This window comes from Zootoca vivipara, chromosome 14 (assembly GCF_963506605.1).
Source record: "Zootoca vivipara chromosome 14, rZooViv1.1, whole genome shotgun sequence".
Classification (NCBI taxonomy): domain Eukaryota; kingdom Metazoa; phylum Chordata; class Lepidosauria; order Squamata; family Lacertidae; genus Zootoca; species Zootoca vivipara.
In genome coordinates this window covers 12,204,095-12,218,427 of record NC_083289.1, presented here as the reverse complement: position 1 = coordinate 12,218,427, position 14,333 = coordinate 12,204,095, and the positions used below count along the sequence as shown (strand labels likewise).

Genomic DNA, 14,333 nt, shown 5'->3' with positions numbered 1-14,333 from the left:
GTCTGGAACAGATTAATCCACTTTCCATTACTTTCAATGGGAAAGTTCGCTTCAGGTTAAGTATGCTTCAGGTTAAGTACAGACTTCCGGAACCAATTGTGTTTGTAAACCGAGGTACCACTGTAGTTTTTTAAAGGTGATGTTTGGACATCCCTCATGGAGTTAGTTCCCAGAGTTTCCTGGAAAGAGGAGTTGATTGTTAATCCAGTCTGGAAATTGTAGCTCGGAGGGGGGGATAGGGGGTCTCCTTACAAGGCTCGCCACCTGAGGCAAAATGAAAATTTGGCATACTTTGGCCTCTTGCAGTTCTGCCACCTGAGGCATGGGTTTTGTCCAGCGTCATGGACTCTGAGGGAAGCCATGAGCATTTAGGGTGGTACGGTACTGCTTTATATGTATACTGAAGATGGGACCCCTATACAGAGTCGACCCACTGAAATTAATAGGCCTACATTAGACGTGTCCATTAAGACAAAACGGTTCCCTTAGCAGGCTTGTCAGAGGGATCTGTCGGCCATTGTGAGAACAGGATGCTGAACAAAATGGACCACTGGCCTGATCCGGTAGCCACCTCTTATGTTCTCAATATTACATTTAATTAAGAATTTTTAATAGTAAGTGATGTAGCAGGAGGTTGTCAAAGGCTCTTTCATTTCCATTGATCTCCATCTGTTGTGCCCCGTTGTGTGCAGCACCAGAGAGGTCTGTGACGAAATAACTGAAGCTGATGGTCTTGGAAGCCATTTTCTGCCTATGCCAGAGATGGTTGCCATTTTAGTTCTTGCATTGTGGCTCAGTGGGCTTGGGGCCTGAATATGGAATGCAGAAGATGGGGTGGGAAGATGGATTAAAGGGGGGGGACACTAGACCCCTGAGCACCTGTATTTCAGAAGAAAGTGACTTGATGTATCAAAGGGCACTAAATATCTCTTTGGCAAGTGCAATCTAATAATCATTTCATATGACCAACATAATTACCTTAACTCCCATCTTCTCGGCGATTCCTAACCTTAGCTGCAAAATTAGTTTGTTTCTTGAGGGGTGGGCGGGCAGCTAAAGCGATCCCTAAGGTGCTATTCGTGCCAGATCAGTTGTGGATGTAAATCTATGATTTGTAGTTTATGACTTCAAAATGGCTTTTCTATTGCCAGACGTCATATCAGTTCTGTGTGTGTACTAAGCAGGCTGGCCGTTAACTAAAATGCGACTGAAATATATTTATGTTCTATTTCTAGAGATGCTCTTCCCCATTTTCACATGATGTATGTTTTGCTGGAGTATTTATTTGCTTGTACTTGTATACAGATCATAAGTAAACATTATAACTGTTAACAAACAGCAACTTGGAGTGTGTTCTATTCTGGCTACTTCAAGTCTAGGGAACCTGCAGCCCTCCAGATTGGTGAACTACAGCTCCCAGCACCCCTGACCATTGGCTCTGCTGGCTGAGGCTTATGGGAGTTGGAGTAGGCTGTACTTCTCTTCTCCCACCCACTTCTACACCAGAATAAGTGTGATTTCACTTAGGCAGCATAGTTGTGCCTTGCTTTTAATGCGGGTCAGTGCAATGGAGGTTGCCTGTATCCCTCGCTCTTGTTTTTCTAGCCTTTAAGAGCCAGCAGCCTTTTAAATAATAGAAGAAATAAAACCTTCATAGCGAACTCATTCTTGGGGCCAAATTATACACTACAAGGGTAGCATGTTATATTGAAGGTAGTTCATAAAGAACTCATTGTCACTGACTCATGATCATGGTTAAACTCCATACAGAGGTTAATAGTCTCTCTAGTGTAAATGTGTTTTATTTTAATAATAATAATAATTTATTATTTATACCCCACCCATCTGGCTGGGTTTCCCAAAAGAATATTGAAAATGCGATAAAACACCAAACATTAAAAACTTCCCTAAACAGGGCTGCCTTGAGATGTCTTCTAAAAGTCAGATAGTTGCTTATTTCCTTGACATCTGATGGGAGGGCGTACCACAGGGTGGGCGCCACTACCGAGAAGGCCCTCTGCCTGGTTCTCTGTAACTTCACTTCTCACAATCAGGGGAATGCCACAAGGCCCTCAGAGATGGATCTCAGTGTCCGGGCTGAACGATGGGGGTGGAAACGCTCTTTCAGGTATACTGGGCCGTGGCCCTTTGGGGCTTTAAAGGTCAGCACCAACACTTAGAATTGCGCTCGGAAACGTACTGGGAGCCAATGTAGGTCTTTCAGGACTGGTGATCTGTGGTCTCGGCAGCCACTCCCAGTCACTAGTCTAGCTGCCGCATTCTGGGTTGCAGTTTCCAGGTCACCTTCAAAGGTAGTCCCACGTAGAGCGCATTGCAGTAGTCCAAGCGAGAGAGAGAACCAGAGCATGCACCATTTCATCAAGCATGTTTCATAACCCATTTCTCCTTTTGCAAAGAGTGCAGAGCTGATCCCCAGGGCTGCTCTCCTGAGGATGACTAGCAAGGTCATTTGCTCCATTTTTAACACTGGGCAGCAAGTAGCTAATTCTGGCTGCTACTGATCAGGGCCAAAATAAACTCCTGGCCAGTCACCCAGCGTTATGATGCTGAATTACCCTGATGTTTCTACATCAAGCCTCCCCAAACCTGGCGCCCTCCAGATGTTGCTATAGGACTCCAGCTCCCCTCCTCCCCCTCTCCCTCTCCCTGCCCCCCTGGACCTGCTGTCTGGGGCTGATGGGACTTGGGAAACTAATTCAAGACCCTGGAAATGTATCTGACGAAGAAAGCACCCAAGGGTGCAGGTGGGATCCCTACAGAGGTGGGGTGTGTATTTTAGGGTTGAGTGAAAAATGATCTCCTATTTGTGGGCAGTGAGATTGGAGGTGGGGTGGGCATTCTCCTGAATATTTGGGATGGGGTGGTGGTAATTCTACTGCAATTTGGATGGTGACAAAAATGGAAACTCAGAAAATTCATCAGAAAACTCCCTGGGAAAATCGTTGGCTCGCGTAACACCCAGCATGCGATTTAGAAAGGTGAAATAACCAAGGAACATCTTTAAAAACTGGGCATGTGGTGGGGGAATGAATCTACAGGATATCTCCCCTCTTTCCCATGACTTTACCTTCTGCGCAACCAGCGGCACATTCTTCCATGGGGGTAGAAAACCGAAGATGTCCAGAAAGTCAGTCAATCCATCTGAACAGCTTTCAAGACAAGAACAGAAGAGGTCATCTGAATGGCTGCTAACTGCTCCAACTGACTAGGCTTTCAGCTCAGCCAGGGATCCTTTTAAACAACTCACCTGGTCTCCTAGGAAACAAAACATTCCGCAGGATTCCACAGGTGGTTGTGAGGTCAGAGCCTGGCCAAGGACTGGAGCCAATGGGCTCTGGGCTCCAGGAACACTCTCTCTGCCAGGCCCATGGCACCACTGGGCAACTTCAGGCAGCTGCCAAGCATCTGACCCACCCCTGCATTTACCCTCAAGTAGAAGGCTCAGGCAGCTGGTTCTAGGCTCCCCTTAGAGCTCCCCTAAATCCTCCCAACTTTGCAACCCCTCTGGAGAATCGAAGGAAATAAGGCAGGCCATGACTGTGGTCCAGTTTCTGGCACCTCCTTTAAACCCACCTGTTTGCCCATGAATTGGTTGGCTAGTGGTCCATCATTTGGTCATGGTGTATCATATGTTCCAGTGGGTCGAATGTTCTTTTAAAGATTTTTTTTTGGGGGGGGGCTTCATTGTATTACGGAACCACCTTCTCTCTCTGCCTGGGTGCTCACCCACATTTGCCGCCTCTAGGCATTTTTTTAAAAAACCTGTTTGTCCACCTAGAGGCCTTTCTTGGTGCTTTATTGTATTATTACATGAAAATACCTTTTCTCCGAGAAAAATAGGAGCTGAGAGGAAGAACCAATAAGGCTAGGCTATGCTGGCAAACACTGTTCGCTTTCCCCTCTGTTTCTCTCTGAAGAAAGAGCCCGAAGAGCAACTGGTGGGCAGGCTGGAAGCCTCAATGGCCCCCTCCAGAAGCTTCACCTATGGAGAAAACCCTAGCTAGCCCAAAGCTCCCCCCCCCCAGCCCCTAAGCTACACCTTTGAGTGACACCCATGAAGGTGCTGACCTCAGGTGAGTTGCTTGCCAGCAGGTGAGGTGGGCCAGAATACTGGGGTTCTCCAGATCCAAAAAAGGCTGATGTGCACCTCTTAAATGCACTTTTAAGAAACAAAGGAACTCTTGGGCCTCCAGCTCAGAATTGTGTTCTTTTATTGCCTCCTGCTAAACTAATCTGGCCACACAAGTGCGGGGAATGCATCTCCCCCTCTTTTTAGTTAATGTTGCTAAAAATAGAGATACCTCTCTTGAATCATGCTGTGATTTCTCTGTAATTAATAATAATAATAATAATAATAACCCCACCCACTCTGGGCAGCTTCCAACAAATATTAAAAATATAATAAAACATCAAACATTAAAAGCCTCCCTAAACAGGGCTGCCTTCAGATGTCTTCTAAAAGTCTGGTAGATGTTTTTCTCTTTGACATCTGATGGGAGGGCATTCCACAGGGTCGCCGCCACTACCGAGAAGGCCCTCTGCCTGGTTCCCTTGACTTCTCGCAGTGAGGAAACAGCCAGAAGGCCCTTGGCGCTGGACCTCAGTGCCTGGGCTGAACGATGGGGGGTGGAGACGCTCCTTCAGGTATACTGGACCGAGGCCGTGGTGTGTTTTTTTTGTTTTGTTTTTTTACAGAAAGGTGCCTTTTTAGATGTAGTTTATAAATATTTGTATCATTTAATACTTGGCATCATAACCTTTTAATGAAGGTGAAAGAGGAGAGCGCAAAATATGGTCTGAAGCTCAACATCAAAAAAACCAAAATCATGGCCACTGGTCCCATCACCTCCTGGCAAATAGAAGGGGATGAAATGGAGGCAGTGAGAGATTTTACTTTCTTGGGCTCCTTGATCACTGCAGATGGTGACAGCAGTCACGAAATTAAAAGACGCCTGCTTCTTGGGAGAAAAGCAATGACAATCCTAGACAGCATCTTAAAATGCAGAGACATCACCTTGCCTACAAAGGTCCGTATAGTGAAAGCTATGGTTTTCCCAGTAGTGATGTATGGAAGTGAGAGCTGGACCATAAAGAAGGCTGATCGCCGAAGAATTGATGCTTTTGAATTATGGTGCTGGAGGAGACTCTTGAGAGTCCCATGGACTGCAAGAAGATCAAACACTTCTTCAGATACACTAGAAACAGAACACTAGATACACTAGAAACTTTCTGTTTCTAGTGTATCTGAAGAAGTGTGCATGCACACGAAAGCTCATACCAAAATATAAACTTAGTTGGTCTTTAAGGTGCTACTGAAGGAATTTTTTTATTTTGCTTCGACTCAGACCAACACGGCTACCTACCTGTAACTAGAACTATGGAAGGCACCTTTCTGGCAGGATACTGATAATGGTCACTTGATTGCTTCACCTGGCCAACCCGGCCATTCTTTTGTGATGGTAAATACTTTAATTCCTGAATCCAGCTCACAGGCTCACCCTGTTCACCCACACAAGTATGCCCTTAAGACAGGTAAGCAATAGACAATGGAGAGGCTTTCCCATTTCCTTCCTCCTTGCAAAGAAATATTTGAGGGCACTGGGAGAGTCAAAATGACTTCAGGATTGTTCTCCTGTACTATTTTAGACACACTTGCGTATGTGTTTGCCTTGTAAATTTATGAATGTTTCTTTAATATTTGGGACCTTAGAATTCTTATAACAACAGTTTGCACCTCTAGATGCAGTCCCTGGCCTATCCACCCTGTTTCTCCGAAAATAAGACGTAGCCATAACATAAGCCGTAGCAGGATTTTTAGGCATTCAAGGAATATAAGCCCTACCCCGAAAATAAGACATAGTGACAGGCACAGCAGCAATGCCGGCCATGGCAGGAGGAGGAGGAGGAGGAGGAAAAAAATAAGACATCCCCTGAAAATAAGCCATAGTGGGTTTTTTTTGTTTTTTTAGGAAAAATAAATATAAGACGGTGTCTTATTTTTGGAGAAACATGGTAGGAAGGCCTGGGAGAGACTCCTAGCTGGAATCCCAGAGACCCACTGGCCTGCCAGTATAGACTAGGGATGGGGAGCGTGGCTCTTCCAAACATGGCTAAACTACAATTCCCAACAGTCTCAGCAAGCACCACCCAGTAGCCTTATATGTATTCATTTTGGTCACCCTGGTGTAAATTGGTGAGCAAGGTGGACCTTTGGTCTGACTCAGGTTAAGGTAGTTAAGTACAAGGTGTAGTGAGGCCCATTCTCATTGTCTCTCATTGATCCTTCAAGGTTTATTGGTTCTTCATGGCTAGAAAAAAAGAGAGTTGAGAAAGACCACCAGTCCCTTGTGCCTCTTGTGTTGAACAATGTAATCTGTGGTTTCAATCTCGCCCAAACAAATAGTTAAGTAATTAACGTTTCATTTAATGTGTTCATCACCTTATATTAGTTATCCAAACCATTTTAAGTGCAACATTGGCAAACACACTACTGTGGATAGTTCAGTGTTAAAGTATATTCCATAGGTAACGATAATAGTCTTAAGTAACGCAAACAATGGTCTTCAGAAGACCATTTTGTCTGCTGCAAAACCAAGGCAGAACTGGGGATATTATATATATATATATTCATATTCTTCTGTATGGCTAATTGTCATTTTGGTGTTGTATCTCAATTGAGACAACAGTATGGGGGAGAAGCATTGAGCTATGGGCCCACCATGTAGGAAGCAATACCTACACCGATGGGAAGCAGCTCTTGAGGGTTTCAGGCAAGTTTCTCCTAGTCCTATCTGGGCCCTTCCTTCCTCCCACATCACTACAGCCCCAATCTAATTTCTGTTTTCCTCCAGCTGTTTTTTTTTATAAAAAAACCACAACTGTAATTATGCATGTACACTGTCAATTTGCTATGTGTTGGTTTGTCTAGGATGATTGTCTCTTAAAAGTCTGGTATCCGATGACTGGTTGGAAATCCTCTCTTCTCCCCCAAGAGAGTGAGGAACCGAGAAGGACCTCCACGCCTGTTCATTTCGCCTTTGTGTATCTGGCACATCCTCGATCGGTGACAGGATTTTCATGGAGAAACACAAGCAAGTTTATGCCCAGGTTTGAAATCGCTCCTCCTTCCCCACTTCTAAAAAAAGGTTCAAACTTGAGTGCAAAAACATTAATTTTACAGTTTGCATGCTATAAATTAGGGAGTCCGTGCAAGGGAATTACAGTGGAACCTCGGTTTTCGAGCGTCTCGGGAGCCGAACAATTCGGAACACAAATGCTGAAAACCTGGAAGTAATTGCTTCCATTTTCGAACGCGTCTCAGAAGTCGAACGGCTTCCAAGGTGAGTTTTTCCTTTCTTTCCCATTGACTTTGCAGCCAGCCCATTTATCCTTGGTTTTTTTAACGTTTCGGAAGTCGGACGGTCTTCCAGAACGGATTACGTTCGAAAACCGAGGTTCCGCTGTATCTTGTAAAGGTTAGGCAGGTAATGCAGAGAGTCCCAGGCCAGGGCCCAATGAGCTTCCTTACAGATCCTATTCATGTTTACTCAGAAATTAGTCTCACTTGGCGTTTACTCACGGGAAAGGGTGCAAGGATTGCATCCTTAGCCACAGGCAAGGGATTTGTGGAAGCCCAGTTGCATTTTTTAAAAAAGCAATTCTACTTTTTATATGCAAATTTATAAATGGCTTCGCAAGTAAGAGTGACTGAACTGTGTATATTTCTTGATGGCTGGTCCTCATGTAGCACCAGAGAGTGCTTTTGAAAACTTCCTTCTGTTTCAGAAGTAGCTTTCCCTGAGTTGGCTGCTGCTGTTGGGTTTTGTTTTGGGGGGCAGGGGCGGGTAGAGAGTGGTAGTTTGGACTGGAAGGGAGAAGAAATGAGTGAAATGAGCTCCACTGTTCTTTGCATTTTTGCAATAATTTATCGGTGGTTAGATCTAAGCACGATTGGGACACTGGGAAGCTATTATGAAGCATCACTTCTAATAGCAAACACAGCTGGTGAATGCCGACAGGATTGGAGCCTCTAAGGCAGGCATAGGCAAACTTGGCCCTCCAGATGTTTTGGGACTACAACACCCATCATCCCTAGCTAACAGGACCAGTGGTCAGGGATGATGGGAGTTGTAGTCCCAAAACATCTGGAGGGCCGAGTTGGCCTATGCCTGCTCTAAGGAGCAAGAAAGGTGATGTCACGCTCAGGGGAACCCAGAAACCAGCCCCATATCCAATAAGGATTGCACATGCTCAGTAGGCAGGAAATGGAGATTTAACAGTGTGGGTGGGGAGAGCAACTTTTAAGAGGGGAGGGCTATGCTGCAACCTTTTGCTGCAGGCCTCATGTCTTGTTTCAAACTGCCATCTTACATTCCACACTTCCCCCAGTTTTATGAACCTTTAAGCTACAAGTGCCAATATCCCTTTTTGCATTGCCTTTAGGGGGTCTGTTTGCAACGTGCTGCTTACTTCCTGCCTTGATGGTATTTGCCGGCTGTGGGCAGAGACCTTGTTACCCGAAGACAGCCTTCTGGGGGAGCAGATTTGTGAGACCACCACTTCCAGCATTAGCAGCAGCCGCAGCTTCTCCCGCTCCGGAAGGCACAAGGACAACATCCAGCACGCTTTAGAGGTAGGGAGAACTAAGCAGCCCGTTTCCCCAGTCTCGTTTTTATGTCTTGAGCTTTAGAATTCATCTACGTATATTTTATTTTTATGCAAACTTTTTCTTTTCTTTTTTTCTTTCTCATTACCATGTGTTTGACTGTGACACAGTATATATTGATACGATAAAACAGAAAAGCAAATAAACATTATTTTTAAGGAAACTGAAATACATCAGGCAAAATATACTTCTAAGTTACAAAGTACATGGTTTAGATTAGGGGTGTCCAATCGGTTGACCACAATTGACAGGTCGATCCCCAGATGATCGTGCTCAAACGCGGGATCCTTATCAACAACTTTGACCTGCCCCACTAAAAAAAGCTCAACAACTCTGAACTCCCCGCTCCCCAACTGCCAGTTTTTCCCCCCTCCCCGGGAGTAGATCACAGTCTCTTGGGAGTTGGACATCTCTGGTTTAGATCAAAGATGGTGCCTGTGCTCAGGAACACGCAGACCCGGCATTCAATTCCTATAGCTGCATGATGAGAACCAGGTGGGAGGAAGTGATAAGGATTATCTTCTTATTGTTACCCTTTCCAGCAGGGTAAGCAGAGGCTATGACCTCACAAGAGTCCCTTCTAGGAATTTACGGGGAACTCCATGTGCCTTAACCCTTTTTTTACCTAGCAAACGTGGAATTTTATATTTTGACTGGAGCATCCTTTCCCCACAAAATGCAGGCACTGCAGGGCTCGCTGTCTGGCCCTCTCTCCTCAGGCCAAGCCCCCTCCTCAAGTGCATTTGCTTGCCTGGGATGCTTGGAATGAGCTTACTGTGAAAAGGCCACACCTGTTGCTCCACCCACTTTGGCTCTGGCCCCGCCCCCAGCGCCATGTGGCCCCTGGAAGGTTGCCTATGACGAAGTATGATCACTAGGGCTGAAAAAGTTTCCCCACTCCTGCCGTAAAAGCATTGGAGAGCTAGGTCTGTTAAAGTCGACAAATATGTGGCTGTGAGACAAAGCAGTGCTTCTGTATACCTGCACGCCACTCTCAAAAGAACAACAAAGCTACTCCTGCCTGCTCTTATTGGCCTATAAAGTAGAAATCAGTACAGAACTGGATGTGAATCTTAGGCCTCATCTGCACTATACATTTAAAGCAATATCAAGCCACTTTAAACAGTGATGGCCTCTCCCAAAGAATTCTGGGAAGTGTAGTTTGCTAAGCATGCTGAAAGTTGTTAGGAAACCCCTGTTCTCCTCATAGAGCTTCCCAGGGAAGAGGGAATGGATGGTAAACCACTCTGCAAATTGTAGCTCTGAGGGGGATGGGGAAGTCCTAGCCACTCTCAGCACTCTTAGCAAACTACACTTCCCAGAATTCTTTGGGGGGGGGGATACCTTGAGTAGTATGGTACTGCTTTAAGTGCACAGTGCAGACAAGACGCAGACAAGACCCTAAAGGGGAATGACTGCATTCTATTTTTAGCATAGGTTTAAGTTTGTTTACTTACAAATAAAAAAAAACTATATACTGCCTTTTGACCTCATTGTTGGTCATCTATAGCTAATATTACAATGAAATCACACTCTAAAGACATTAGGTATCTGAAAGTAGTTCCAAAGTAGGTGCCAGAACACTAAAGGCCTAATTTCAATACCATATGGAACAGATCTCATTAGACAGATTTTAAAAGATATATATATATATATTTAAAATAAAATAAAAATGAGTCATGTACCAAGCTTTTAAAGGTTTCTTCTACTAGAAGAGGAAATGAAGTGTGAGGGATTTATTGCTAGTTCTGCCCAATTTTAGAAAGAGAAACTATTTGTGTTTTGCAGGGTTGAGTTCTCCTCATAATAGGCCAGCCTTATGTGTGTGCTCTCTCTCTCTTTCTCTTTTTCTCCCTTTCCCTCTCTCCCCTGCCCTCAGACAATTCATCACTTGAAAAACATGCGAAAGGGTCAGCGAAGGTCCTCCGTACTGATCACTCACACCGAAGATCTACCTGATCAGTTGGGAACACACGAGGTTCAGCGGCACATTTCCCACCACGCTAACGCGCTCTGCCATTTCCACATAACTGCAAGCATCAACCCAAACACAGGTAAGAAGAGTCCACAGGTTGGTTCACAGGTTGTCCTAGGGAGAGCTTGAGGAGGGGAACCTTTCCAAATTCTAATGCAAACTCACCCGATCTGCACCTCCTTGGGCAGGGTTAACTAGGCATCGCCAGTGTGGAGTGGCCCAGAGGTTACTGGACTCTCTCTGAACGCGGGTGGCTCTGTGGTCTAAACCACTGAGCCTATTGGGCTTGCCGATCAGAAGGTTGGCGGTTTGTTTTTTTTAAAAAAAATATTTTTATTAATTTTCCAATTAAAACCAATTATATCACATTCAATATTTCAAATTATACACATATATATATCAATCAAACCGAATGTTATGCCAAATCATCTAAAGAATTTTTTATTTGGGTTCCCATGCTTCAAGAAATTGGGAATTCCTCGCAACTGTCCACTGCCGTCTTTTTTCTAAAGTTCAAATCGTCCTCCAAGTTCATAATAATCCAGGTTGGCGGTTTGAATCCCTGCGGCGGAGTGAGCTCCCGTTGCTCTGTCCCAGCTCCTGCCAACCTAGCAGTTCGAAAGCACGCCAGTGCAAGTAGATAAATAGGCACCGCAGCGGTGGGAAGGTAAATGGCGTTTCCGTGCACTCTGGTTTCTGTCACGGTGTCCCGTTGCTCCAGAAGCGGTTTAGTCATGCTGGCCACATGACCTGTGGCCAAGCTGCCTGTGGACAAATGCTGGATCCCACAGCCTGAAAGCAAGGTGAGCACCGTAACCCCATAGTCACTTTTGACTGGACTTAACCGTCCAGGGGTCCTTTGCCTTTTACCTATTGGACCCAGGGGTCAGCAAACTTTTCCAGCAGGGGGCCGGTCCACTGTCCCTCAGACCTTGTCGGGGGCCGGACTATATTTTTTTGGGGAAAATAATGAACGAATTCCTATGCCCCATAAATAACCCAGAGATGTATTTTAAATAAAAGCACACATTCTACTCATGTAAATACACCAGGCAGGCCCCACAAATAACCCAGAGATGCATTTTAAATAAAAGGACACATTCTACTCATGGAAAAACAAGCTGATTCCCGGACTGTCTGCGGGCCGGTTTGAGAAGGCGATTGGGCCGGATCCAGCCCCCGGGCCTTAGTTTGCCTACTCATGTTGGACTCTCAACTCCCCTCAGCCCCAGCCAGCATGACCATACTGGTGGTGTAGGGATGGAATCCAGGAATCTGTGGCCTTGGAGCTGCTCACCAGGTTGGAGAAGGCTGTCCTAAACTAATGTGCAGTTTGGAATTTATCCCATGCTTGACTAATGTGTGATTTGGAGTGCACCTGTACTTCATTTAGCACACTCACCTGAAAGTTGAGGTGTGGCTCTTAGCTTAAAGTAAACAAAAGATTCATTTTCCTTATGTGTTGTGTCTGCTAGAATGTAAGTTTGAGAGTTGGCTGAGGAGAGCTAAAAATAAGTTATATGAATTAAATGTGGAAATGGAGCAAAGTGTTCTTAGACAGAATTAGATTAATTATTTCATCCCTATTGTCCTGTGTGAAAATGCCAAGTAAGATGATGTGTGTTTGGGCTCCTTGCCTGAGGCTTGTGCATTATTAAAGAAAACAGTGTTTATGGTGACATTGTTAATTGTATTTCTCGGAAAGCACGTTCCCCCCATATTAGCAAATGTTATCTTGGCCTGTTCTAAATGTTTTGTCATATGTATATTTGGATTTCCTTTCTGTGGTGCACATTAGAAACACGGCTTATTTAAGGGACCCTTTGTGCAGTTTACATCTGTGCAGTTATTTCTGTGTTAACATTATTATTATTATTATTATTATTAAAATTAAGCATTATTACCAGTCCTTCGCCAGCTGGTTCTGGGGTGGGTTGCAACAATTTAAAATTCAGAATTAAAAACAGCTGAAACAAATGACAATACAGGAATAGGATGGGTCCTGAAATATTGGCTCTTCAGTTTATTCTTCCAGATGGAAGCTTGCATGCTTCCTTGGCTCCCCATCACATAGTTTGTCAGGAAACTCTGGTTTCTATTTTCCTTCCAAACCAGAATAGAAATTCATACATTTGAAGAGGATTTCTAGATTCTGGTTTAGAGAGCAGATGCAAATAAAACATTTATTTACCAATTATTAACTATATTTACCTATTACATTGAAAACTGAAAATGAAGCCAAGAGAGAGTTGCCAAGCCCACAGTTCCTGAATGACCCCCCTTGCTATGGTTTAGTTCCATCTTATATAGCACTCAAGTTGACAGTCTTCTATGCAAGACCGCTTTCCTGCAGAAATATAAATTATATAAATTATATCTTAAATATCTTAGACTCCTTTCCTTTGTTTCCCCAGACATTCCGCCAGCTTTGCTCAAGACGGCTTTTCCCTTGGATGAAGGAAACGAAGGCTTTGTGGTTCACTGGCTAAATAACAAAGAATTCCATTTTACGTCCTCGACTGAAATTTTTATGCAACACCTACGAGATCTTACAGATCAACAGATGAAACAAGCAGAAGAAGATGCTGACGACGAGGAGGAAGGAGAAGAAGAGAGGGAGAGGGAAAGGGAGACGGAGAGGGAGAGAGGTTTGCTGATGAAACTTGATCACGGTTAGTAGCATAGCTTCCTTTCCCCTGGTGTCTCCACTTGATGAGTATTTAGAATGGGGGTGGGTGAAAATTGGAGCTGGTGTTTTTTTTTTTAATCTATATGCCAAGTCTCACCAGACATGCCTATTGTAAACCCGCAAGCCGGATCTCAATGCAACAGCACTCTGCCCACGTGATTTCAAGCAACTGGTATTCACAGATGTATGACCTCCGACAATGGCGTTGGAAAATAGCCTTTGTGGCTAGTAGCCAGGGATAGCCTAATCCTCTACAAATTTATCCAATCCTCTTTTATAAGTGTCCAAACTGGTAGTCATTGCTACAACTTGTGGGATGTTTCTATTAACATCCTATAGCGATTCTTGTAAAGGACTTGAGAGATGTAACAAAGACTATTTTCTTCCTTTCAGAATGATGTACAGTGGTACCTTGGTTCTCGAACTTAATCTGCTCCGGAAGTCCGTTCGACTTCCGAAACGTTCGAAAACCAAGCCGTGGCTTCCGATTGGTGCAGGCCCCCCAGAAACAATAACCGACAGCCGCGTCAGACGTTTGGCTTCTGAAAAACGTTTGGAAACCGGAACACGTACTTCTGGGTTTTCAGCATTCGGGAGCCGAAATGTTTGAGTACAAAAGCATTTGAGAACCTAGGTTCCACTGTATTGAGCCTCATGCATGCTGTTTTGTTGTCAGAGGGGTAGCTTGGTACAATCTATACAGAATATCTTCCTCCAAAAGAGAAAGACTTCCCAATTTGTAGGTACCGTAGCAGCACATGAGCAGCTAGACCAGGTAGTTCTGCAACTGTTAACTATCCCCAGCTCATAGTTGGCAAGGGAAGGAACTAGGGGCCACCAAAGGTTGCCAAGGAGCACAGGAAGCTTTCTTATACTGAGTCAGGCCACTGACCCATCTATCTCAGTATCATTGACTAGCAGCAACTCTCCAGGGTTTGGCTTACCACTCATGGTTTGAATAAAACAAGCCATCAACCCAGGTT

General features: G+C 44.6%; 1 protein-coding gene across 6 annotated transcripts in view; it reads left to right on the top strand.

Annotated features, from left to right (window-relative positions):
- Window positions 1–14,333, top strand: part of DMXL2 (Dmx like 2) — a 100,478-nt gene that overhangs the window by 24,459 nt on the left and 61,686 nt on the right. For all 6 annotated transcript variants that reach the window (XM_035131024.2, XM_035131022.2, XM_060282351.1 and 3 more), the window contains exons 7-10: window positions 6,950–7,128; window positions 8,464–8,653; window positions 10,566–10,740; window positions 13,076–13,333. In XM_035131024.2, coding sequence (XP_034986915.2) covers window positions 6,950–7,128; window positions 8,464–8,653; window positions 10,566–10,740; window positions 13,076–13,333 — 802 coding nt within the window. The remainder of the gene's footprint in view (window positions 1–6,949; window positions 7,129–8,463; window positions 8,654–10,565; window positions 10,741–13,075; window positions 13,334–14,333) is intronic.